Source organism: Suricata suricatta, chromosome 17 (assembly GCF_006229205.1).
Source record: "Suricata suricatta isolate VVHF042 chromosome 17, meerkat_22Aug2017_6uvM2_HiC, whole genome shotgun sequence".
NCBI lineage: Eukaryota > Metazoa > Chordata > Mammalia > Carnivora > Herpestidae > Suricata > Suricata suricatta.
Genome location: NC_043716.1, coordinates 53180901 through 53206245, shown reverse-complemented (window position 1 = coordinate 53206245; position 25345 = coordinate 53180901). Strand labels below are relative to the sequence as shown.

The 25345-nt window shown below is 60.1% G+C and overlaps 3 protein-coding genes and 1 long non-coding RNA gene across 18 annotated transcripts in view; 1 reads left to right on the top strand and 3 right to left on the bottom strand.

The window, feature by feature from the left end:
• Window positions 1-875: 875 nt before the first annotated feature.
• Window positions 876-8376, bottom strand: TSEN54 (tRNA splicing endonuclease subunit 54). Of its 2 annotated transcripts, XM_029928900.1 has the most exons (11): window positions 8293-8376; window positions 8003-8167; window positions 7833-7896; window positions 7666-7749; window positions 7020-7118; window positions 5951-6003; window positions 4333-4437; window positions 3475-4118; window positions 2366-2426; window positions 1891-2007; window positions 876-1376 (listed from the first exon to the last, which is right to left on the bottom strand). In XM_029928900.1, the coding sequence occupies exons 1-11, from the start codon at window positions 8340-8342 to the stop codon at window positions 1226-1228; spliced, it is 1593 nt and encodes a 530-aa protein (XP_029784760.1). In that variant the 5' UTR covers window positions 8343-8376; the 3' UTR covers window positions 876-1225. The 2 variants fall into 2 exon arrangements, with proteins under 2 accessions (XP_029784760.1, XP_029784761.1); XM_029928901.1 differs by lacking the exon at window positions 1891-2007 and having other exon boundaries at window positions 1297-1376.
• Window positions 8377-8695: 319 nt separating this feature from the next.
• Window positions 8696-9264, bottom strand: LOC115282749. The gene is made up of 2 exons (XR_003904734.1): window positions 9176-9264; window positions 8696-9025 (listed from the first exon to the last, which is right to left on the bottom strand). It is a non-coding gene; the product is annotated as an uncharacterized LOC115282749 (long non-coding RNA).
• A 207-nt stretch (window positions 9265-9471) lies between these two features.
• Window positions 9472-23008, top strand: CASKIN2 (CASK interacting protein 2). 3 transcript variants are annotated; one of them, XM_029927187.1, is made up of 20 exons: window positions 9472-9578; window positions 11147-11260; window positions 15435-15486; window positions 15992-16089; window positions 16491-16636; window positions 16745-16840; window positions 16927-17057; window positions 17236-17344; window positions 17640-17748; window positions 18005-18099; window positions 18285-18546; window positions 18666-18787; window positions 18879-18939; window positions 19016-19107; window positions 19289-19399; window positions 19478-19579; window positions 19692-19830; window positions 19992-21467; window positions 21562-21784; window positions 22172-23008. In XM_029927187.1, the coding sequence occupies exons 2-20, from the start codon at window positions 11167-11169 to the stop codon at window positions 22260-22262; spliced, it is 3609 nt and encodes a 1202-aa protein (XP_029783047.1). In that variant the 5' UTR covers window positions 9472-9578; window positions 11147-11166; the 3' UTR covers window positions 22263-23008. The 3 variants fall into 3 exon arrangements, with proteins under 3 accessions (XP_029783047.1, XP_029783046.1, XP_029783048.1); XM_029927186.1 differs by having other exon boundaries at window positions 10717-11260; XM_029927188.1 differs by lacking the exons at window positions 9472-9578; window positions 11147-11260 and adding an exon at window positions 15250-15326.
• The window catches only part of TMEM94 (transmembrane protein 94), a 34222-nt gene continuing 31695 nt past the window's right edge, over window positions 22819-25345 (bottom strand). For all 12 annotated transcript variants that reach the window (XM_029927176.1, XM_029927182.1, XM_029927178.1 and 9 more), the window contains 5 exons: window positions 24913-25061; window positions 24735-24829; window positions 24528-24621; window positions 24179-24349; window positions 22819-24001 (listed from right to left, as the gene is read on the bottom strand). In XM_029927176.1, coding sequence (XP_029783036.1) covers window positions 23929-24001; window positions 24179-24349; window positions 24528-24621; window positions 24735-24829; window positions 24913-25061 — 582 coding nt within the window. In that variant the 3' untranslated portion in view covers window positions 22819-23928. The remainder of the gene's footprint in view (window positions 24002-24178; window positions 24350-24527; window positions 24622-24734; window positions 24830-24912; window positions 25062-25345) is intronic.

Below are 25345 nucleotides of genomic sequence, written 5' to 3'. Positions count from 1 at the left end.
CCGCCCCCCGACCTCACCTGCGCGCACCTGGACTCAGGACGCACGGCGCGCCCAGTGTCCTGCCGCGCCCGGGAGGAGTAAATAGTCCCTGAGACACGCCTCTGCCGTAGCAGCCTCCCCCGCGGGACTGCAGAAGGGAGCCGTCCCTCCCCCACACCAGCCCAAAGCGGCTGCGGGACGAGCGTGGCCAGGCCAGCTCTTCCCGAGAATGACCAGCCCACTAGAGCGGGTGAGCGGCTGACAGGGGCCAGCTTTCGGGACCCCAGAAAGTGGTGGCCTGGGGACGGGGATATCGCCGCGAGACGCTTCCTCCTCGGAGCGGGCTCCAGGCCGGGATCCCCGTCCTCCGAGTCGCTGCTGAAGCAAGAAAGCACCCGATGCCCCAAGACAGACAGCAACACTGACCAGAGTTTTTAGCGCTACGGGGGAGCGGGTTGGAGCCACGACGCTGGAGCGGAAGGGGCGCGGAGGTCGGGGACACGGGTAGCACGCTCCACAGTACGACTCAGACGCCGCCAGGGTTCAAGTCACACCGACATGGCGCCTCTCCGCCCCCCTTCTACACCCATGCGGCTGCGTTCAGGGAAGGTCCGCTGGGGGCCAGCCTCCCTCCTCGGACTGCCGTGCAGTAAGCCAAGCGGACTGGGTCTGTGACTTCCTGTCCCCTTGTTGCAGGCCCTGACAAAGGTGCGGGGTCGCGTTCTTGCCCTCTCGGGTATTTCTCTTCCCTTCCGCACCGCACCGGAGAAAGCCTCGTCGCCCTCCGTGGGTGTGCAAAGCAGAGGTGACAGCTCCCCAGGGACCAGAGGAAGGAGGGAGAGCTCCATACTCCCAGGCTCAGGCTGGGGACTCATTCACTATCTCCAGCCACAGCAGAAAAGGGATCTATTTTTTAATGGCTTTGGCTTTTTCGCACGAAGCAGGCACCCTCTCGTTTAAAGGCACAGAGTCCTCTCTTCTGCCCCACCCGCTGGGTCTCTGAAATCTAGTCCTGAGTTCCAAGGGGATCGCTGCAAGACAGCAACCTCAGGCATGGGGCTATGGAAGCCAGGTAAGGGGCATGGCATCTTTCTCCTGCAAGCATCAGACACCCAGGGCCAAGGCCCAGACTAGCCCCTGAAGCTACAGGTCAGAGTCTGGGTATAGGAGGCAGCTGAGATGGTCCCTGAGAGTAGACAGTCCAGGTTCTCCAGGGCAGGTCCCATGCCCTGCCAGAGCGGCATGATCAGTGTTCCAGATCCCTGGGCAGCGTGAAGTCCCTGAAGCTGTAGAAGGAGATGTCTCCATGATCCACCAGGGCAAAGATCAGAGGAACATCCCCACTCTGGTAGGACAACCGCTTGAGGGTCCAGAGGTCTGGAACTGGCTCGTCAAATCTGTAGGGATAAAGTTGGACTGAGACAGGGACATAGGCCACCGTAAGCTGTGAGACCCCAGCCCTCTGAGGCTACCAGGGAAGGGAGATGGTAAGACAGGAGTTGGGGGTGCAAGAAGTCTGGCACTGGACTCTCCTGTCTGCAAACTGCATGGCTCTGGTAAGTTCTCCAAGAGCAATCCAGAGCATCGGGTCGGTAAGGGGGGCTAGAAAAAGTGAGGTTCTCACCACTCTTGGCGTGTGAATTCCTCTGATTCACATCCCTTCTACTAGGTGAGCCCGGCACTGGATTGGCACAGGAGAGACACTACCAAAAATGCCAGGAATAAGGGCTGAGGACTTGGAAGCTCTGGTCCTGGAGCACCAACTGGCTGTGTGGCCCTGGGTCAGTCACAGCTCTCTGGACCTCTGGTTCCTTTCAGATTGGCAGGCTGGCCAGGGACATGGAGAGGAGGTCCACTTGGTTTACAAGAGAGCTGGCAGCAGCCTGAGGGTAGTGCTCATTGGTCTCGTACCCACTAATGCACATCCGGGCGTAGGGCTTGCCAGGGTTATTTTTCCGGAATGTGGCCACGGCATCAGCCTGGTAAATGTCAAAGCTGATCTCCAAGCCTCCAGACTTCTCCAGCAGCCTGAAGACAGAGGGAGAAACCTTAAGAAACAGGGAATCTCCTATTCCTCCCCCTTTTCTTTCCCTGCCATGCTTTCCCTTCCCCAGTTCCGGGAAGAGGCCTCCTCCAGGGGAACCGAGGTCCTACTGTGTGATGCCACTTGGGCAGAGGGAGGCTCCGCTGCCTGTCTCAACCCTCAGGCTAAATCTACCTGTTGACACTCATCCGGCCCTCTCCCTAGACACACATGAGTATCAGCCAGGCTAAGGGTCCCTGGAATGATCGCCCAGCTCATGTGCCACTTCAGGAGTCAAATCCCAGCTGTCAACTCCTGCTGGCAGTCAAGGTGCTGTGTAGTCAGGCACTACTGGAAACTCACCATGTACCCCCATCAGCGAGGTGTGTGGTCTGCAGCACAGAGATCTGCTGAAGGACTGTGGCTGTAGGGACATAAGGTCAAAATAAGGTGTTGGAGGGGAGGTGCCTGGGTGGCTCTGTCAACGTCTGACTTCGGCTCAGGTCATGATCTCGTCGTTCATGAGTTCAAGCCCCATGTTGGGCTCTGTGCGGACAGCACAGAGCTGGAGCCTGCTTCAGATTGTGTATCTCTTTCTCTCTGCCCCTCCCCTGCTTGTGCACGTGTGAGCATGCTCTGTCTCTCTAAATAAATAAATAACCATTAAAAAAAAAGGTGTTGGGGAGGGAAGTCCACCATCTACAGACTCCTCTGACATTTCTGAATCTGCCATCTAGTTTACGGTTGCCAGACTTGGCAGATTTTAAAAAAAGTTATAAGCATGTCCCATGCAATATCTGGAATATACTTACACTAAAAAAACATTAGCTGGTTTTCTGAACTTCAAATTGAACTCATCTGGCAACCCTAATCTAGTTACTTGGAATCTCTCATGTTCTTATAAAGATCATACAGTCTTCCGAATCTGTTAATATGGTTCTTGCCCTGTTAGCTCCCTATTTTTTTTCCTACAAATTTTTATTTAAATTCTAGTTGGTTAACATAGTGTAATACTGGTTTCAGGAGAATCTACTCATTCGTCACTTCCATGTAACACCCAGTGTTTGGTTCCCTGTCCTTCAACATGAAGGGTGTACCCGGTTAGCCTTCCGTTTATTCGGCCAACACGGCACTTCCTCGTCTCCTCTAGCAGAGCTGGGAGAACTGGGGGCCACAACGAGCTGGTGGCAGAGCCATCCACATGCATCTTATTATTTTTAAGGCTATAGTTGTAGTTTTCATTCCTCTTTGCCTCTCCCCGGACACAGACCTGCCATTTCCAAACCTTCCCACGTGGGTCCTTTTGCTGCTTCCCAGAAGACTGTCCCTGTGGGTTCCACTCCACGGACCGCTCTATCCGTCCCATCTTCCTTAAGCCTCAACTAGCCGTGGCCAATCCATACCCCCTTTCAAAGTGTTAGGATTCCTCAGCTGCCAGGGGCCTGTGGGGCTATGGCAGGGTGAGGGGGTACCTGGGGACTCTGCCTGGTCGGGACTCAGCAAGGGGTGGACCGGCTGGTCCCACAGGTGTGGAGGGCGGCTCTGGCGGATCCGCAGGTGCCTCCGCTGCAGCAGCTGCTTGTACTCCTGCCAGCTGGAGCAGCACTGCACCTCGGGATCTGCGTTCACATCCTCCCGGAAGCGCTGGGCCTCTGCTTGTTGCTCCCGTTCCCGCCTGGAGAGCTTCTCCTTCCTTTGGTTCAGCTTCTGGCACCAGGATTCAGCATCTGTCTCCCGCCCCGCGACGTTCGCCGGGAGCAGCTCTGGGGCTGGGGCAAGCAGAAAGGTGTGGCGGCTGTCTGAAGCCATGTTGGGGAAGGAGATGTGCTCAAAGTTCCAGCGTGGCTTACAAACCCCCTTAACCCCATTCTCTACTTTGCCACTCTGCTGGCTGCGCCCCACCCCCTCGCTGGCCAGGCCAGGCCAGGGCTGCAGGGATCCCAAAAGCGGAGCGGGGTCCGTTGGGCCCTTTACAGGGCTCGACTCCTGAGGTTTCTCCTCTGGGCATCGGCTGTTCTGGTTGCAGGGAGGTGGGCTGGAGGTTCTCAGGCTCTCAGTTGTCTCATCCACCCCCTGTAGGGGACTCTCCAGGGCCTTGGCCTTCTTATTAATGGACCTGAGGGACGTGGGGAGGAAATGCAGCACATCTGCTCCTGATTGCTGACGTGCACACGTCCCACGCGTGCCTACTGCCTCCAGGGTTCTACAAGGGAGCCGCCCAAACCCAGCTCTTGAGACAATGCTGTTCTCCAGGGTTCCCAAAACAAGCACGCCCTCAACAGCTCCGCTCCCCTGAACTCCCTGGGCGGTGGCCATGTGGGGAGCATTACCGAGGGCTCGACCTCCTCCTCCTCTTCCTCTTGCCATTCCGATCCTCCAAGCTCTGGGCACTGCCATCCAAGTTCAGCTGTCTCTCATAAGGGGACAGGATGGAGCTGTGGGGTGAGAATTGGGGAAGCATCAGATCGACTTCCTCACTCGAGTTCCCAGTGGAATTTGTGAGGGACTAGCCCAGGAGAACAAGTCAGTGGGCCAGGGTCAAAGCCCCACGCCCAGACAAAGGCCCTGGGCAGACCTGCAAGTGGGGTAAATGGGGGCAACCACGGGGGCCTGCCCACGCTTCTCTGCCCAGGCCTCTGGGTCTCACCAATGGCACCTTTGAACAGAGACTTACTGGAACCCAGGCTCCTGCAGAGCCAGCAATAAATGACGAAATCACTGGTGAGAAAAATCAAGAGAACTAGAAAACTTGGAAAATACAGAAAAATAAAAATGAAAAAAAAACCCACAGATACCCCTGTAACACACATACTGCCTCCATATGTTTTTCCTATAAAAAAATGACGTTGTACTAAACACTACTGTTTAATCTTTTTTAGACTCAAGAATGTATATTACAGACAAGGCCCCGGACCACGATCGCATTCTCCCTGCCATGATTTTTTATGGCGCTAAGGCTTCCCTGTCCAAACGGTACCCAGCAGTAGGCACAAAGAGCTATTACGGTTAAATTTAAATCCACGAAAATTTAAAAAAAAATTCAGTTCCACAGTTGCAAAGCCACATATGTTGGATGGCATAGATAGACACAGAATATTTGTTCTTATCACTGCAGAAAGTTCTACCGGACAGTGCCATTCTAAGGGATAAATTCTACTTTGTGGGACTGTGCCTTCCCCGCTGAACTCACACGATGTTTCCAGGTTCACCCATTTTGCAAACTGATGACGTTTCGTGTAAGCTCCCCGCTAAATGCAAATTCTGTGGGGACAGTGATTTTGCTTTCCTTCAGCAATGAGCGCAGGCCTGGCACCCAGTAAGTGATCAACAAGTATTATCGAGTGACTGAACGTTCCCCCAGGTGAACTCATGCACACACCTGTGAACATTTCCTTAGCATACATCCCACTTTCAGGACCTAAAGGACATGTCTGTTCTGGAGCTTTCGTGACGTACTGTGAAACAGCAAAGGCTGTACCAGTTTCCACCCTTAGGCTGATGATCTCTGTAACTCTTAGCAGTGCTAGGCTACTAAGGTGATGATCTTTAGAGGCCCCAGAAAGAATGAACATCTAACAGCAAAAGGTATGTGAGACCCGACTCAACTGTTAATTCCTCACTTGGCCCTTCGTTCAGGCACGCCCTCACCGAACCTGCCTGCACGCCTACTAAGGCACAGAATGTTCCGGTACTACAGCTACATGCCAGGGACCTTTCAGGAACTGGAAGTGTTCACTTGTTATCTGTGGAATGTGATAGCCTGGGATAAACTGAAATGACCCAAACTTGTCCCAACACGCCTCTCAACAAGGCATTTCCAACAGAGGTCCCCAGCCCAAGTCCAGGGAGCTGCAGCTCCCGCCAGGGGGAGGCCACTGTCCACCCTGGGGCTTGTCTACCAGCTCCCAGGACTAGAACGAGGAGGAGGGAGAGGCGATCGGCATTTACCTTGGTTGGAATCGTCGAACCACATAGCCCAGTCTCTTCAGGTGGCTGAAGACCTAACGGGGAAAAAGTAAAGACCAGACGTCTACTTTTGAAAACACCAAACGGTTCCTCTCACCAGGAGCCATTCCCCACACCCCCTCCCCTGCCCCTCCTGCACACCCCGATTCCAAACCCAGGCATGGGCTGGGCCGCACTCCATTATACACACCCTCCCCAAAGGAAGGTCTCGGTCTCTGAATTCTTGTCTCTTGCTTACTTTATTTACTCTGGGCACAAATGACATTTAACACTTTCTTGATTTAAACACAAAATCCTCCCCGCCAAAAAAACAACAGCTGATGAAGCAGGAAAAGAACTACACCCTAGAACGTTATACCAAAGCTGCCGAGAGTGAAGCTCCTGGCTACAGTGGGAACAAGAAGGTGGCAAAGGTGGTAGACAGCCCACCCCCAGCCCCTGCACTCTGCCCTACACCTCCACTGACAGGGGTAGGGTAGGAGCGGCCTTTGGTAAAGAGCCACATGCCCATCCTTGTGTTCTAAGGGCCACATCAGAGAGACGCATACAGGAGCGCCCCATCCTGCTTGGGCTCTCAGCAGCCTTCAACGCAGCCAACCACTTCGTCCTCCTCTTGGCCTCTGTGATACCGCCCCTCCTGGGTTTTCTCCTGTGCTGTCAGACGCCCCTCAGTTTCTGTTTCCGGTTCCTTATCCTCCCACCCCTATCCCCCAATCTCCTCACACTGGAGTGCTCCAGGTCTCCGACAGCTCTCTACTCTGGCCACACTCCCATACAGCCTTGTGGTTTTAGGAACCACCCGTGTGCTCACGATGTCCCCATTTGTCTCTAGACTTGGGCTCTTACCCTGCTTTGTCTTCTTCCTAGCCTTTGGTTCTGTGAAGTCAATCTCTCAATTGCTTGCTCACTTGTTCCCCACTGCCACCACTAGGATGCAAGCACCATGACCGCAGAGCCCTTGCCTGTCCTGCCTAGAACCTCAAGGGTACTTATAATTCCTCGCTGACTTAGCAGGTGGGTGGCTCCTCTCCTGGGAGAGGGTGGCAGATACCTGGTACTGCAGGAAAGTCACAGTGTCCTCAGTGAGCAGGAGCTGGTAGGCCTCCTGAATAGACAGTGGCAGGTCTTGGTGGAGAAGCTGGATGGAGCCCTGGAAGTGGGGTCAACATCTCACTTTGCGGCTTTGGTGGCACACCCAGTGAGGCAACTTCCAGGATGTGACATATGGGTGCCCTCTCCCCCTCCCCACCCCCAGCATCACAGCAAGAATATGGCCAACTAGGAAAGAAGGGAGCACCACTGATTTGGACTGGAATCCCGGCTCTCTACATGGTATTCTTGTCTCCAGTTCTGGAATTCAGGTTACAAGCTTCTTTTTTTTTTTTTAACGTTTATTCATTTTTGAGACTGAGAGGGACAAAGCATGAGCTGGGGGTGGGCAGAGAATGAGAGGGAGGCACAGTCTGAAGCAGGCTCCAGGCTCTGAGCTGTCAGCACAGAGCCCGATGCGGGGCTCCAACCCACAAACGGTGAGACCATGACCCGAGCTGAAGTCGGACGCTCAATCGATTGAGCCACCCAGGTGCCCCACAAGCTTCTTGAATACTCAGTTGTGTCTACACTTTTTCTCCAATAAAATCGTGTCCTTTCGGTTCCTTGGTCCCAACCCTCCCTCCTCCCCCAGGGGCCCCACTCACACACTCCAGCAGATATAAGGCCTCTTCGGGGTGAAGCCGCTGCCGGCCCTGCTCTGAGAAGCCCATGGTCTGCCAGAATTTACCCTGTGTAGGACCCATTGCAAATGTCACAAGGGAGCCAGGAAGGCAGAGAAGGCGGGTCCCTCTGCCTGAGCCCGGCAACTCACCGCTGGAGACTTCAATTCCACGAAGCCCCCTTCCGGTCTCCACTCGGCAGTCACCAAACTGCCCCTGGCGAAGAGTGGGGAGGAGTCGGTCTAAGTCCACCCGCGAATTCGCGTCTACGCGATCCGGCCGCCCCGCCTGTCCCGGCCCCGCCCCGGCCCGCCCCCCTTACAGGCGCTCCACGCGCTCCTCCGCCAGCAGCTGCCAGAGCTCCTCGCGACACTGGCGCAGCCGCTCGGCCTGGGCCGCCGAGCCGTCGGGGAGGAAGTCCTTGGGCCCATGCGAGCGCGGAGGCAGCTTCTGGGACCGCGAGCGGGCGGCGAGGAGCTCCCGGGCACTGGAGAAGGAAGGGACGTCGGGTCAGCGGCGCGCAGTCGGGGCCGCTCGGCCCCGTCCGGGACTCCCGTCCCCCTTCCCGACGCCCTTTCCGCGTGACCCGCGCCTCCCTAGGCCGGACCGCACCTGAGCACGCGCCCGGCGGGAACCTCCACCTCGGCGGGCTGGGGCTCCATCGGGCCGAGGTCTGCGGCTGCGCGCGCACCGCCCTCGGCCCGCCCCCCGCCGGAACTCCGCGGGGCCCTAGCGCCCGTGGATCCTGGTGTAGCTCCGGGCTCAACCAACTGGCTTCCCACCTCCTGGGCTGTCCTAGTGCTGCCAATAAACTTGTGTCTCGATTCCGGGGACAGAGAGATTGCAGGTTTCTGGATTTTTAGGAGCTCCTCTCCTCCCCAGCCCTCCCCTCGGCTCCTCTGGTAAAATTGAGGAATCCGGCGTCTGAGAGTGTAGAATGGATAAATGAGTGACCTTCCTTCCCCTCCTTAGCCCTGGGCCGCTTAGTCTCCACCACTCAGGCTGGACAAGGAGAGAAGAATGGACAGTTTAGAGAAGGGAGAGTGGAGGGTTCCCGCATTCCAGCCTCGCAGACTAGCCATCGGGGGCTGTCTGATGCGGACTGGGTAGGTTCGGAGTTCCTTCTAGGTCTTCCGCTGAGTCCCTTCCGAGGGGCTCCGAAGCCCGGTTTCCCGGGCCGGGGGCGGGAGGAGCTGTCCGGCCCACGATGGTGCTGAAGCTCCTCTCCAGCTCGTCATTAGCACCTCCTGGAGGCTGGGGTCCCCGCAGCAGCCACCGTAGACCGCTCCGACATGGTCCGCTAGGTGGCACCATTGCTCTAACCAGAGGCTGTGGGTCGGCCAATCTGGTCGTGGGAGGAGGTCATCGTAGGAGACCCAGAAGGGGCGAAGGGCGAAAAGGAAGGGGCTTCCCAAGTGGGGTCCCCAGGTCTCGGTTTCTAGACCCCTTCACATAATGTCTTCTCTCCCACCCAGTCATAAACAGGGCATCTCACTCTTAGGTCTGAACTCTAGAGCCCCAGGTCGCGGCGGCTTCGCAAACGGACACCGTTTCGCGCACTCACCCCCTACCCTACCCGTTCACCTGGGCGCATGCGCTGACCCGTCCAGCGAGCCCGGGCGGACGAAAGCGTTTGGGGGCGGGGCGTGGCACGGATGGGGGCGGGACCGCAGGCTCTGACTGACAGTCCGACTGCGCGGCCGGGACGGTCCCTCCGCTCCCGATCCGGCGGGAGGGCGGGGGGGAGGGGCGGGATTTCCTGCGGGAGGCGCCGAGCCGGCCTTGGAAAAGGAGTGAGAGGGAGGAGAAAGGGGCTAAGGGGGGCAGTGGGAGCCACGGTCCAGAGTGCCAGGGACCGAGCCAGGCCACCCGGACCCCCGGCTGGGCAGCTGGGAGAGGTGAGACTGAGGGGCCTGCGCTGGGGGTCAGCACCTTTGAGGGCGGGTACAAACTAACTTTTTTTCGCGATCGGCGGGCGCCTTCGTCTCTGCTCCTTCCGTTCTCCTCGCGCCCGTGTTCCGTCCTCACGCATCAATCCCTCCGTCGCTTGGCTCTCCCGGTCGCTCCTGCCGCTTTGTTCCCCGGGTCGGCCTGGCTTGGGCTGGGTTGGGGGTTTGCGCGGCGCTGGACGGGCATTCCGGGGGGCGGGGGAGCCAGCCCGACCCCAAGCGCTACCAGGGGCGCCCTCCTCCCCTGTCGGCTGCGGACAAGAGCAGGAGTGCCATCTGGGTTGTGCTTGAGACGTTCTGGGAGTAAGAAGACCCCAGCTAGGGCCCCAGGCCTGCGCGGGTCTCATGCCACAGGACTCGGGCAACAAATTCTTGGCCACTGAAAACTGACGTAAGCTTTTCTACAGCGAAGTTGGAGCTCCGGGCCTCAGGTTCAGGCTTGGGGGGCCAGGTAGCCCCATTTTCCAACAGTGCCCCAGCTCTTGTCTCTGTTCCCTGCCCAGCTGCTTCCTCATCCCGCACGAGGGGTGAGGATGGGTCAGCAACAGGTGCTGTAAAGCCTCCCTGTCCGGCAGGCAGACCCCGGCCAGAAATGGGGAGTAATAAGCTCTCCACCCCACCCTTTGAATTCATAAAGAGCCTGGGGCTAGGCCACCCAGCTATTACAGTAAGGCTTAGCTTGGGAGGAATCTGGGGGCAGACACCTTCCACAGGGAGTGACCCCTGCGTGTCTGCCTGCCTGACCCTTCCAGGCTCCACCTCCTGGCCCACCAGTTGTCTGTGGGTGTCAGAGCCCCAGGCTGTGGAGAACAGGCTGCTGGCCCAGCCTGCCCCAGTGTGCTGCCAGGGCCCCTCCTGCCCCCAGGTTGAGGTGCTGCCTGGTGCCCTGGGGCCTCAGTGACTCAGCCTCCCCCTCCCAGAAATTCACCTCCTCCCCCCAAATACTGCTCTCATGCCTGGCAGCTGTCTCCCCGCTTTGAGCAGCTTGGCCCTTCCTTGACTCAAAAGGGCAGCTAGGGTGGTTTGGGGGCTCCCTGGAATCCCTGTCTTCCTCTTCTTCTGAGCCCCACTTCTGGGACCATTGCAGGCCTGGCCCCGCCTTCAGCAGAGGCACTGCACCTTTTCCAGACCCTTGAGATTTGTCCACTGCTGCTGCCCGAGGCCCGAGGGAATGCTGGCTGCTCTCTGGGTGGGCGCCGGTGGTCCTGAGCCACGCTGGGAAGATCGGCGTGCCCAGCCCCAGCCCACCCCTGGGCCGCCAGACGCTGCAAGCAGATATCTGTCCAGATTGCCACACAGCCTCCGCCCCCTCACAGATCGGTTTTCCTGCTTGTGGTGGCAGCTCACGAGAGACCTTGAGGGAGTACCCATCTGTGCCTAACAAGAAGCCCACTGCCTGGGACACCAGACATACTCCCCCAGGACACCTGGCCCTCCATAGGGCCAAAGCATGGTACCCTGAGACCTTGGCTTACACCTAAAGTTTTCCTGCCTCTGCCCCGGACTCCCGATCCCAGATCCCAGCCTAGGGACCAGAATGGGTCGTGAACAGGACCTGATCCTCGCTGTCAAGAACGGAGATGTGACTGGTGTGCAGAAACTGGTGGCTAAAGTCAAGGCTGCAAAAACAAGTGAGTGCTTGGTGGGGTGACTGTCTAGCTGAGACCCTCCCCTGAGTGCTCAGGCCACAGAGAGAGAGGCTTGGGGATCACTGTGACCTAGGGACTTAAGTAGGAGGACTGTCTTATTCTGTACAAGGAATGCCTCTGTGGGAGAGCCAGAGAGGAAGTTGGGTCACCCCCTTACTGTGTATCCTTAGGCAAATCACCTAACTTCTCTGGGCCTCAGTTTCCTCACCTGTCAAGTAAAAGGGTCGAAGTATGTTCATTCAAGGTTTTTTTGAGTGTTGCTGTGTACCAGGCTCTCTTCAAGGCGCACTGGGCCATAGCAATGAATGAACAGACTGAAATTCCTGCCCTCATGGAGTTGCCTTTGGCAGGTGGTTTTTCCGATGTATTCTTTGGAACCCCCAGATTTCCGGCAGTGGTTTGGGAAAGACCCAAGAGCTAGAACTCCGACTCCACCCCCCAGCTCTCTGCATCTGTGTTCGCATAATGGGGAGGCTTGTAAGATGGCTTTTAAAAAGAGACCTCTACTGCTTTAAAACAAAGTTCACTACTATTTCAGCTCTTGCTAACGCGCTTTTCCTCTGGATTTATCTGCCTGTATCCCCTGAGTGAGGGAGAGGGAGGTGTGACCAAGGCTAACTTTCTAGAGGTTTCTCCAAAGCTTGGGGTCTCTAGTCTTGACGGTTACAGGGGCTCTATGCATGGGTGGCCACACTTGAGCCCCATGTCTTGGGTACCTCTGTGGTGAGACCCCTCCCCACCCCACGCCCCTAAGGAGAGTGGACCTCTGGGCTTCAGGGCAAGCTTTCTGAGCTTTCCCAGGAGGACACTGGACTTGTCCCGAGTTCCTAGACCTGCAGGGGCAGAAGGTAGCCCCTGCCACCAGTTTGGGACTTGGGGAGGGAAGGCTCCCTCAGGGTCCTGGGCCTGCGCACAGGAAGGGACCCCCAGACTGTGTGAAGATATCTAATTATCCTCACCCACACCTGGGAATTTGCGGTGCCAGAAGGATAGATTTGAAGGGCCTGGGAGTTGTGCACGTGTGTGTGCACCCCATTGCACACCAAGGCAGGAGACCCAAGGTATGGGGAGATGGAGATAGTGGCTGGCGGGGGGGGGGGGGGGGGGGGGGGGGGGGGGGGGGGGGGGGGGGGGGGGGCGGAGTGGGCACGCAGGGAGTGGCCCGTGTGCTCTGGGGAAGTAGATACAGGTTGAGCAGATGGAAGGAAGGTGCTAAGGAGGTCCTGGGAGGGCCCTAGAGGCCCAAGAATAGGAGCCACTCCCCCTCCTCCCCTCACCTCTGTGTTGTTTTTGGCGACCTGCCCAGTAGGGCCTTGGTTGAGCTGCTGCTGGCCTCACAGCTCTGGGGCCTCAAAGTGAGGCCCTCAGAAGGGCAAGTGGGTGGGGTCTGTAGGCTGGTGGCGGGAACTTCACAGCCACGCTCCTGGGCTCTGGGAAGGTGCCCTGTGCCCCAGAGAAAATGTCTGTGGGGGAAGAGATCCCTGCTCTCAGCCCCCAAGGGAACTTGTACAGAACGCAGGCGTGGGCGTAGAGTGACAGTGTCCCGGACCTCCTTATGAGGCACTGAGCCGCCCCTCCCGGTCCACTGAGAAGCTGGGAAGTCTGGTCCAAAAAGGAGATCACAAGGTGATGTTTACAGACCCTACCTACAGTTTATGAGATGTTATAATCCTTCAATTCCCTGTGAGATGGGTGTTTCTATATCTACTTTACAGATAAGGAAACTGACACTCAGAGAGGGTTAGTGATTTGCCCAAGGTCGCACAGCCCTTATGTGGTGAATCAGAGTCTCTGTCCTCTCTTCTCTGCTCCCGCACTCGGCTGCCCCCTCAAAATTACCCAGTGATTGTTTTGAAAGTGCCGACTCCCGGTTCTTCCTCCGAATGAGAATCGTCATAGAGATCTGGTGACTCTGCAAATCCAAACGGTCGCCAGGTGCCTCTAACGCAGTTCTCAGAAGAGGGGCTGGAAACTCCTACTCCGTATCACAGTGAGGCAGAAGCAACTGATGGGAAGGGAGGTGTCAGGGCTCCCCTTTTTCCTTCTGGTGGGTGGCTAGAACCTTCTGGCTGGCCAGAGAGAGATGCTCCCTCTCGGCCTCCATTTGATAGCTGGTCTCTGGCACTTTGGCATTCCCTGCCCTCCCAGGTCCTCTTAAAGGAGCAGGTGGCTGGGAGCAGAGAGGAGCTGCTGCCCTGGCCTTACCCCTGCCCTTTCTCTCCCCCCCGCCCCCTTTTCTGAGCTGCCTTCTTCTCTGGCCAGCGGAAACGGAGTGGGCCGAGGGTGGCCCCCTGAGCTCACATCCTCTGGCTGAGCCTAAATCAGGAGCGCCCCTTCCACCCCCAGGGCTAGGCCGGGGAAGCGGATTGTGATACAGGGGAAATGCTCGGAGCCACCGCCAGGAACCAGGACCCCCCGCCCTCCAGCCAAGGTCCCAAGCCCAGTCACTCTGAGCCTCTCCCCCACCGCCTTTCCGGCCATTGTTCTGGAAAGAACAGAGCCACCCAGCCTGGCCCTGCCCCTGTTCCTGTCCCTCCGGTCACATTGTCCTGCCACTCCCCGGAGGGGCTGTATCTCACCACTGAGCTACCCCATTCCGGACTGTCCAGGCTGGCAGCAGCTGGAGGGACTTTTCGTGTGTCCTCCCTGCTGACCCCCGGCGTCTTCACCGAAGCTCAGAGAGGTGCCCTGGCTGGCCAGGGTCGCGCAGCCAGTAGGGGGGAGAATTTGAACCACACGCTTCCTGCTTCTAAAGCCCCTTTCCTTTCTGTCGCCTTGAATGGTTCTGTGTGACAAGGACTTTCCAAGGGGCCAAGAGGAAGGCTTGGAGGCCTGTGTGTCTTTCTAGCAGTCCTCACCCCCTCTCCTCTTCTGTCACTGCCCAGCTGTGTGTTTACCTTTTCCGCCTAGTGCATAGCTTACTTCGGTTCAGCCCTAAACGTCGCTGCCGCCTCTCTTCCCACCCCATGCTCCTCACTACTGCGTTGGTCCCTCCCTGTTGGAATGAAGCCCTGTCTTGCTGGGGTATTCAGGGGCCCACCAGGGCCTGGAGGGCAGGCCTGGACCAGCATGCTGGCACCCTGCCCAGCCTGGGTTGAGCCAGGCCTCCTCCTTCCCAGCATGGGTGGGTTCCAACAGGAGGCAGGAGCCCGCCTGTGACAGACACTCCCCTTCCTCTCCCAGAGCTCATCGAGGGCCGCCCCCTCCTGTGCCCTGGCCTGTGCCCAGAGCACACCATTCCTGACGGGGATGAACCAGCATCCTGCCCATGCCCATGGCCTCTCTGGCCACACCCAGTAGAGAGCCCTGTGCCCAGGGCATGACCATCTCTGCTGGGAGCCTGTGGGTGCAGAATCAGCAGTTATCACCCTGAGAGGAGCCAGCGGGGGGACCGTACCAGTTTTGCGGGAGGACAGCGTGTGGGCCATCATGGCTAACGTGTAAGGAGGCCTAAAGGGCAATGGCTCCCGTCTTTGCCGTGTGGACCAGGGTCAGGCATTATCCTCACAACCCTGGTGAGCCGGGTCCATGATTGGCCCATTTTACAGATGAGGACACTAAGCCCGACAGGTTAAGTGACTCCCTCAGGGTCCCACAGCCAAGACATGGCAGAGCCCGGCACAGTGCAGGTTCTGTCTGATGCCACCTTCTTCACCACACTCCACTCGGGGATGCCCCTGGGCTTGAGCCCAGTCCTGTCATCTGCCCTGCAACCCTCCAGCATCCAGGGCCCCTCTCCTTTCTCTCGCAGCCCCCTCGGCCCAGCGAGACAATGAGACACTCCTTAGCCCTTGCAGGCAGGAATGCTAACCATGCGTTCGTGGGCCTGTCCATTGATGGCACGGCATGCCAGCCCCCCCCCCCCCGCTCCCGCCCCCTTTGGCTCTATAAACAAGCTGGGCTGGGGGCCCAGGGAAGCCAGGCCACTGCCGCAGCAGCTCCCCGCACTGGGTGCCCTCAAGCCGATGGGCCAGCGGGCCGGGTGGGGAACCACAGGGCCAGGGCCACAGAAGGGCCATGGGGCAGATGCTTTCTTGCACACCCAGAGGTCAGCTGGACTGGGGAGCTGGGTGGGGAGGGAGCATCGGTTAGGATGCAGGTGAGGACGGATTGATCACTCTCGTGTGTCCTGATGCTTTCTGCTCTGATCCCCTAGAGCTCCTGGGCTCCACGAAGAGACTCAATGTCAACTACCAGGACGCTGACGGGTGAGTCTCAAGAGCTGTGGGGTGGGGGAGGGGTCAGGGGAAAGCCCCGGGCCCTAGAGTCCCTTCCCCTCGCAAACTTGGCCCTTGAATGGTGTTCGCTGAGCACTCCGGTCTCTGCCCACCCTCCTGCCTGTGGAGTGAGCACAGGGAGGGAGCCCCAGTGCCTCTCTGAGGGGCCTCCTGGGTCACATTCCTGCTAGGCCCCCTTTTTCTCCCCAGAGGGTAGGAGCCCGCGGGCTCCTGCTCCCACGGCCCCCTCCCCTGCGCTGGCTGAGGGGGGGAGGCCAGACAAACAGGCCTCTCAGCCCAGACACTGAGCCCTTTCATGCTGGAGCCCCGCTGCTCTGCGCTCCCACGGCAGGGCTGGCAGGGTTGGGGAGCGGGGGCACAGTGGGCAAGTAACTCACCCCTGCCAGCCTCCGGGATGAGTCTAGTGTGGAAGACCAGGATTTGGAGGCTGGGGGACTGCTCGCTGACACCCCTGCCCTGTGTCCCACCACCTCAGGTTCTCTGCTCTCCATCATGCCGCCTTGGGGGGCAGCCTGGAGCTCATAGCCTTGCTGCTAGAAGCTCAGGCCACCGTTGACATCAAAGACAGCAATGGTGAGACCCCGGTGTGTCCCCTAGCCAGACCCTGTGGTCAGAGTTTGCTCCTGCTACCCCCTAGCAATGCTATCACGTGTTGGCACAGCTTCTCTGGCCTGCAAAGGCTTTACCTCTTTAATCATCACAGCCTTCTGGGGGTAGTGGGTGATACTAACACCCCATCATCCAGATGAGGTGGCCGAGGTTACCTTCCTGTCGTGAGGAAGCACCCATGGTGGGCAAGGTGGGATTCTGGCTTGAGCCCCATACGATCAGACATCTCCCTGGCCAGAGTATCATCCCTTCCCTTGGGTCCGTCTCCCCCTCCAGCCAGGGTGGGCCTACAGTATGCTCAGTTCCCTCCCCTGACCCCAGCGCATCCCGGGACCTCCTCCTCCGATCCGCCTTCCCTCCTGCAGGCATGCGTCCGCTGCACTACGCAGCCTGGCAGGGCCGGCTGGAGCCGGTGAGGCTGCTGCTGCGGGCCTCTGCGGCCGTCAACGCCGCCTCGCTGGACGGGCAGATCCCGCTGCATCTGGCTGCCCAGTATGGACACTATGAAGTGGTATGAGAGCCTTTTGCCCACAGGGGCGCTGGGGCCAGGGGCAGGGGGCGTGGGGGTGGGCGGTAAGCTGGCCAGGCCAGACACCTCCCTCCGCTCCCTCCACCCCAGTCAGAAATGCTCCTCCAGCATCAGTCCAACCCGTGTCTGGTCAACAAGGCAAAGAAGACGCCCCTGGATCTGGCCTGCGAGTTTGGGCGGCTCAAGGTGAGGCCTGCAGCCTTTAGGGTGCTAGGGCGCGAGCCCCCGTGGGGTCCCGGGAGGAAGCCCTACCTGGGTGCTGGTTGCTGCAGGTGGCACAGCTGCTACTCAACAGTCACTTGTGTGTGGCGCTGCTGGAGGGTGAGGCCAAGGACCCGTGTGACCCCAACTACACCACGCCCCTGCACTTGGCTGCCAAGAATGGCCACAGAGAGGTCATCAGGTACCCACTGCCCCCTTCCCCCTTCCTCATCCCCTTCCCATGGAATGGGTGATGTCCCCTCGGTGCCCTGCCGCCCTCTTCACTCTCGCTCTGGATCACTCTCCCAGCCTTGAGCAGCCTGCTTCCTCTCTTGCCCTCACCACCCCTGTGACTCGCCCCCCACTCCCCCACTCCACAGGCAGCTCCTGAGAGCTGGGATCGAGATCAACCGCCAGACCAAGACAGGCACAGCCCTCCACGAGGCAGCACTGTACGGCAAGACCGAGGTAGTCCGGCTGCTCCTGGAGGTAAGTGTGGGCACCCAGGCACCCGGCATATGGGAGGGGGTCTCCACCCACAGTGTGGTGCTTGGGTAGGCACTGGCCTTGCACCTGGAGAGCAGACAGACCTGGTTCAAGCCCCACTTCTGCCGGTCACTTGCTGAATGACCTTGAGCTCATCCCTGAGCCTATATGTCTAAGCTTCCACTTCTTCCTCTGTAAAATTTGAAAGCAGTAGGTACTGTTTACATCCTGGGTGGTCATGAGCACTGGGGGAAGTGGCAATCGAAGTTCTTAGTGTGTGCTCACACTGTGCCCGCAGGGCGGGGTGGATGTGAACATTCGGAACACGTATAACCAGACAGCACTGGACATCGTGAATCAGTTCACCACTTCCCAGGCCAGCCGAGAAATCAAGCAGCTGCTGCGAGGTGAGCGTGTGTGAGGTCAGGAGACCCAGCCTGGAGCGGGGGCGGGGGGCAGGGGGAGAGGGCAGAGCCACTCCAGTGGGTACTAGGAAGTGGAGCAGGAGCAATGTCCCAGGAGCAAGAGGTCACACTCCCAATCGTGGGGCTGCTCCGGGGACTGCTGTAGCAGGAACCTGGGGGAGGGTCGTGAAAGGGACAGGGGGGGCGGGAAGACACCCTAAGGACCCTCAGATGATGCCAGCCCTGCATCTTCTCTCAGAGGCCTCGGGGATCCTGAAGGTCCGAGCACTCAAGGATTTCTGGAACCTCCATGATCCCACTGCTCTCAATGTCCGGGCAGGGGATGTCATCACGGTGAGGACTCGGTGCAGGTGCATTGGGCAGGATGCTGGCAGGAAGGGCAGAACCGTGGGTGCGCTTGGGCGTCAGCTCCTTGTGGGGAGAGGAAAAGCCGGACCGTAGCTATAGGGCTAGCTGCCTGCCTCTGCCTGGTGCGGGAAGTGGTTGATGCCAGCACCCCGCATGCCCCTCTGCCTTAGGTGCTTGAGCAACATCCCGACGGCCGCTGGAAGGGCCACATCCATGAGAGCCAGAGGGGCGCGGACCGTGTGGGCTACTTTCCCCCAGGCATCGTGGAAGTGGTCAGCAAGCGAGTGGGAGTCCTTGCACCTCGCCTCCCATCGGTGCCCACCCCCCTCCGCCCAGGCTTCTCTCGGACCCAGCAGCCCCCTGCCGACGACCCTCTGCACTCTCTGACCTATGGCCAGCTCCCTCGGGTGGGCCTCAGCCCAGACAGCCCAGGTACATCCTCCCAGAGGGCGATGCTGGGCACCGGGGTGGGCGTCCGGCCTTGGCAAGCTGCCAGTCAGCTGTTGCTCAGGCCAACTGGGGCTCTAAGCCCGTTGCTTGCACCCCTGCAGCAGGTGACAGGAACAGTGTGGGCAGCGAGGGCAGCGTGGGCAGCATCCGCAGTGCCGGCAGCGGGCAGAGTTCCGAGGGCACCAATGGCCATGGCACTGGCCTTCTTATTGAGAACGCTCAGGTAGGAGGGAGGGGGCATGGAGGCCAGGACAGAGTCCTACGCCCCGCTGTCAGCTTCCCCACGTGCTGAGTTGCTCTTGTCCTGTCTCTAGCCTCTGCCTTCCCCCGGAGAGGACCAGGTGTTGCCAGGACTGCACCCCCCGTCCCTGGCAGGTAGGAAGGGTAAGTGGTACCCGGGCGGCCCTCCTCCATCCTGCCGCCCCTGATTCCATTTCGTTCCCTTTTCAAGACAACCTGAATCACCACTCTCTGGTCACCTACCACTCTGGGGAACAGCTCTTCACCCAGGACGTGAGGCCGGAGCAGCTGCTGGAGGGAAAGGTGTGACTCCCTGACCGGGAAACGGGCCGTGGGCCCGGGGTGGGATGGGCCTCAGTATGGACCCCAGCCCGGCTCTGGCCGGGCCCCTAGGGGAGGCTGGGGCTGATGGCTGGGCCCCAGACTCGGCTTTTGCTCCATAGACCCCGCTCTGTTAACTTCACTCTCTGCTCGCACGCCACAGGATGCACAGGCCATTCATAACTGGCTGAGTGAGTTTCAGCTGGAAGGCTACACCGCCCACTTCCTGCAGGCTGGCTACGATGTGCCAACCATCAGCCGTATGACGCCTGAGGTAGGTGCCACAGCAGGAGGGCAGCAGAGGGCCCAGTGGGTACCGGAGGGGACCTAACGGCACGGGTCTGTGTGGCAGGACCTGACGGCCATCGGGGTGACCAAGCCTGGGCACAGGAAGAAGATCGCCTCAGAGATCGCTCAGCTCAGCATCGCCGAGTGGCTGCCCAGCTACATCCCGGTAAGCAGGTGGCTGGCGCCTGCGCCCATCTCCGGCCGTGGCTGTGTGGGCCCCTCCTGGCTTGGGGGCTGAGGCTGGCTGGGGACCCGGCTCCACTGGGGTCCTTTTCCAGGCGGACCTGCTGGAGTGGCTATGCGCGCTGGGGCTGCCGCAGTACCACAAGCAGCTGGTGAGCAGTGGCTACGACTCCATGGGGCTGGTGGCCGACCTCACCTGGGAGGAGCTGCAAGAGATCGGGGTCAACAAGCTCGGTGAGGACCCTGGGGCCTTCGGGCCAGGCCCCCGCGTGCCTCCCAGGGTCTCAAAAACTTTTCAGGGGTCAGGCCTGGAAGGGAGAACGAGGTCCAGGAGCATCTAAGGTGACCGTTGGCAGCCCCCACTAACCCTGTTGCCTCGACCCGTCCCATCTCAGGTCATCAGAAGAAGCTGATGCTGGGAGTGAAGCGGCTGGCCGAGCTGCGGCGGGGCCTGCTGCAGGGGGATGGCCCAGCCGAAGGCGGCCGCCGTCTAGCCAGAGGCCCGGAGCTGATGGCCATCGAGGGCCTGGAGAATGGGGACGGTCCGGCTGCAGGGGGCCCGCGCCTCCTCACTTTTCAGGGCAGTGAGCTGAGCCCAGAGCTACAGGCAGCCATGGCTGGGGGTGGCCCTGAGCCGCTCCCCCTGCCCCCTGCCCGCTCTCCCAGTCAGGAGAGCATTGGAGCACGCTCACGAGGATCCGGGCACTCACAGGAACAGCCTGCCCCCCAGCCCAATGGTGGAGATTCCAGCACCCTGCAGGAGAGGAACCTTCCGGAGGGCACAGAACGGCCCCCTAAGCTTTGTTCCCCACTTCCTGGCCAAGGCCCTCCCCCTTATGTTTTTATGTATCCCCAGGGCTCGCCCTCCAGCCCAGCCCCAGGGCCACCTCCTGGCGCACCTCGTGCCTTCTCCTACTTGGCTGGTCCCCCCGCCACTCCTCCTGACCCACCTCGGCCCAAGCGCCGGTCCCATAGCCTCAGCCGCCCCGGCCCCACTGAAGGGGAAGCAGAGGGAGAGGCTGAAGGGCCAGTGGGCAGTGCCTTGGGGAGCTACGCCACCCTCACTCGGCGCCCGGGACGCAGTGCTCTAGCTCGGACCAGCCCCAGCCCGACGCCAGCTCGAGGGGCTCCCCGCAGCCAGTCCTTTGCCCTTCGTGCCCGACGCAAAGGCCCCCCGCCCCCACCTCCGAAACGCCTCAGCTCCGTCTCCGGCCCCACCGCCGAGCCGCCTCCACTAGATGGAAGCCCAGGGCCCAAGGAGGGGGCCTCTGTGCCCCGAAGGCGAACACTAAGTGAACCAACCGGCCCATCAGAGCCCCCCAGCCCACCTGCCCCAGCTGGCCCCGTGTCGGACACAGAGGAGGAGGAGCCAGGACCTGAGGGGACACCCCCATCTCGGGGCAGCTCAGGGGAAGGGCTCCCGTTTGCCGAAGAGGGGAACCTGACTATCAAACAGCGGCCGAAGCCAGCTGGCCCCCCACCGCGGGAGACGCCTGTGCCCGCTGGCCTTGATTTCAACCTCACAGAGTCAGACACTGTTAAGCGGAGGCCCAAATGCCGGGAAAGAGAGCCACTGCAGACGGCACTTCTGGCCTTCGGAGTGGCCAGTGCCACACCCAGCCCCTCTGCCCCCCTGCCCTCCCAGCCCCCCAGTGAGGCTCCTTCCTCAGCTTCTCCCAGCCCTCCCCGGCCTGACCCTAGTAGCCTTCCAACTCAGGGAGCTCCAGCCCCTCTTTCTTCCAGCTCCCCAGCCCAGCCCCCTGCGCCCCCCTGCCCCGGGCCTGCTCTGGAAAACTCGGCGGGGAGTCGGCGGCATGGGGAGACGGAGCCCTCAGCTTCCCCCGCCGCCCTCATCAAGGTGCCAGGTGCAGGTATGAGGCAGGGTCTTGGGGGGCGCGGGGGCACTGTTGACAAGCCTTGTGTCAAGCCCAGCCAAGTCATGGCCACCCTTTTTTGTCTCTGCAGGAACAGCCCCCAAGCCTGTGTCTGTGGCCTGTACCCAGCTGGCATTTTCTGGCCCTAAGCTGGCTCCTCGGCTTGGCCCCCGCCCCGTTCCCCCTCCAAGGCCTGAGAGCACTGGAGCCGTGGGCCCTGGCCGGGCCCAGCAGAGACTGGAACAGACCAGCTCATCCCTGGCAGCTGCATTACGGGCCGCAGAGAAGAGCATTGGCACAGAGGAACGAGAAGGGTGAGGGGTCCTGGGTGCTGGGCGGCCAGGGAGGGAGAGAAGGCTGTAGCGAAGGAACAGCTCCTCCTGAATCCGCTTCCGTGGGGTCCTGGGATCACTGGAGGTGGGGAGGTCCCCCAGACAGATCCTTAGGGCCAGGGCCACCCCTATTAAAACAGGAGGAGCCCAGGTTCTGAAGTTCCCCAGACGTGGCCTGTGGGGAATCCTGGGGACCACCACTTAGAGGCACGTGGGGCTGGAGCACACCACTTCCTCCTGGGCCCTGGAGTTCTTAAGGGACAGTAGCGCCTGCTGCCCCGGCAGGCCAGGAGAAGCAAGGGGCACCCCCTTCCCGCCCAGGGCCAAGGGGGTGCATTCTGATCCGACCCCGTCCTTCCCCCGCTCCAGCCCTCCCGGACCCTCCACCAAGCACATTCTGGATGACATCAGCACCATGTTTGATGCCCTGGCCGACCAGCTGGATGCCATGCTGGATTGAGACCCTCTGGTGGCCTTCAGCAGTGCCCGTCGGGACCTTCGGCGTCTGTTGCCTTTGCACCCTCCCCCCAAGCAGGGTCCCCCCCCTGCTGTGACAGGCCAGTGGCCCTTCAGCACTGCAGCTTCAGGGGGCGGTCTCCCATGACAAGCTGAGGGGACCTGTCAGAACCTCACCTGTCAGCAGGGCTCCCTCCCGCTGTGTAATCTGACCAGACAGCCCTGCCCCCGTGGACAGGGACCCTGGTAAGAGCGTCCTCCACCCTCCCGCCACCTCCAGCGTCTCAAGTCCCTGTGCCGAGGACCTGCTCACACCTGCTCTGCTGTGCCGTCCTGGCACTCTGAAAGCTGTGCGTCTGCCCCGTCCCCGCAGGGGTACACAGGACATGTAAATAGGCAGCCGGGGGCTTGCTGTCAGCGGTGGTGGCAGTGCCCAGGCCAGCCCCTGCCCCTGCCCTAGTGAGGCACAGCTGGCAGCGTGGGGGTGGTGGGATTAACAGATCCCCAAAGTCCAAACTTTTTCAACTGTAAATGTTATTTTTTAAGCAGAGAGAAATCCATATATTTTAAATGGAATTTATTCTATCTATAAGCACCTGAGGGCACAGGGGAAGGGGCTTCGGATCACAGCAAGAGTGCCCACTGCCCACCTCGGGGCTGGCAGCCTGACCTGGGTTGGCCCAGGCCCCGGCTCTGTAACCATTAACCTCTTCTCCCAACTAACACCAATGAAAGTGTCATTCCACATGATCGGGCTGTGTGTTTGGATCTGTGTTGTGTACCTCCGGGCCCAGGGTTCTCACCTGAGCCAGACCTGAGGGCTCTTGCCAGTGTGGAAGGAGGAAGGCTTGGGCCCTCCCCTCGCTTTCGGGGCTCCCTCACCAGCCAAGGTCTTGGGTGGGCCCCTTGGTGGCTGCCTCATGGACCAGCCACAGATTTTTTTTTTCTTAAGCAATTTACAAGTTTTAATACAAACCAGTCTACATTCATTCCTAAAAGGCTCATTTCCAGTAAAAAATATACACCAGTAAAAATATTCTCACAGGAGAACTAGGGCAGGGGGCTAAGAGGAGCCCTGGGCCGCGCCCCCAAGACCGAGGCTCAAGGCCAGCCTGAAGGCAGCACAGGAAGAGGCGCCAAGGCCAGTGGGGGTCTTCATCTTCCGGTCTGAGCGTGAAGCTCCCCCGTGGAGGAAGGAAGGGGGAGAAACACTCAGCCACACCCAGGCCCGTACCCCAGGAAGACAGGTTGGAGCGCAGGGAGGATGCACCACCACTGCTGCCTTTGACAGTGGCCTGTCCGGACCTCCCGTGGCTGCTGCCCCTGAGGTCCTGGCCCCACAGTTCATGGCTCTGCCCGGAGACCCAAGAGCAGAGGGCCCTGGGTTAAGAGCCCCCAAAGAGGGGGGCAGCCCACAGTTGGAGGGGGCTAAGGGCCTCTCTACTAAGTGCACTAGGTCATACATTCAAAACCAGACTGTCCTGATGCTGAGGCCACGGTGAGCCCTGGGGGTCAGGACGGCGGCTGAGTCTGACGCAGAGCCGGGCCTCCGGTGCCATGGGGCGCGAGAGGGAACCCTGAAACCTTCACGATCCCAACTCCCCAGACTCAGGAACTGGTCTGGCTTTACCCCCGGGACCAGGGCAACTATGGCCACTGTGGCCAATGGCTCAGAAGGGGGAGTTCATGCCCAGCTTCGTTTCAAACTGCAGTTTCTGTCGCTTCTGGTAGCGAACCCGGACCCTGGTGGGGCAGGAGATGAAAGCAGAGGTTAGGACAGAACCCCAGACCGCGAACAGGGCAGGGACTCCAGAGAAGGAGGGAGGTGCGGGCAGCGGGCAGTGGGGGAACAGTGCCCGGAAAGGGACAGGCTTCGGGAACACGCCTGCCCCCCGAGGGAGGGCCCCGTTGGTGGCTCACCGAATCTCATGCAGCTTCACGATCTCGTTGGTAACCACCACAAGGACCAGGGAGAGGCAGCCCAGGAGCCATGTCAGCAGGGGCACATCCTCCAGGCCGAAGTGGACACGGCTGTCCCTGTGCGTCCACAGCTGCAGGTCCACGGCCGTCTGGACCACCTGCCCCAGCAGACTGCAGGAGGCAGTGACAGCTCTGCGTGAACTTGGCTCTTCTTGCCCCCCGCCCTGCTTTCCCCAGTGCGGCTACCTCAAGGGGGACAGCATTCAACCTCTGGCTCAACCCCTACCTTCAAGCCCTAGTCTTGTCAAAGTCCCCTGCCCCTCCCCCCCCTCCGCCCGGAGGTACTCACACCACAGGCACCGTCATGGCCCACCAGAGGTTTGTCAAGGGGCTCTTTCTCCACAGGGGCTTGGTGCGATGCACGTGGGTGATAGAAATGAAGACTGGAGAAAACAGGGTCAGTAAGGCGGGAGGGGTCAGACTTGCCACCGGCCAAGGCCTCGCCCCCACAGTGCCCCTCCAGCCACACCATCAGCCCCTCCCTGGGAGCCCTCACCCGTGTGTAGGACAGTCAGGGCCGCAGTGAGCTTCTGGGCCGTCAGCAGCCCGTTGGCAAAGTCGTCAAACCAGGCCGGAGCTGTGTCGGCATGACTGCCAAAACAAGGGGTGGACTCAGCCCCCGCCGGGCCCCAGGAAAGTAGGGGTGGGGGGAGGGGGGCGGGCTCAGGACCCACCTGCTCAGCATGATGGAGGAGCAGTTGGTGAGGTTGCGGGCCCGGGAGCTGTCACAGAAGCTCTGCAGCGTGAAGCCAAAGCAGATGAGGCACGAGCTGACCGTGAGGCTGAATTTGAGCAAGAAGCAGAGCAGGAAGTAGTGCTGGGTCTGCAGAGAGAAGGGACACCTGTCACTCCCGTGGCAGCAGGCTCAGCTGGCTCTCCAGGAAGCGGGCAGGCCCAGGGACAGAGGACCCCTGCCGGCTCCGCACCACCAACTCCCCTCCGGCTGGAGGGCAGCTCTGACGGAAGCCCCCCAGGCTCTGTCCCTTACACACACACACACACACACACGCACACACACACAAGGTTCCATCCCTTACACACACACGCACACACACACACACAAAGGCTCCGTCCCCTACACACACACACACACACACACACACACAC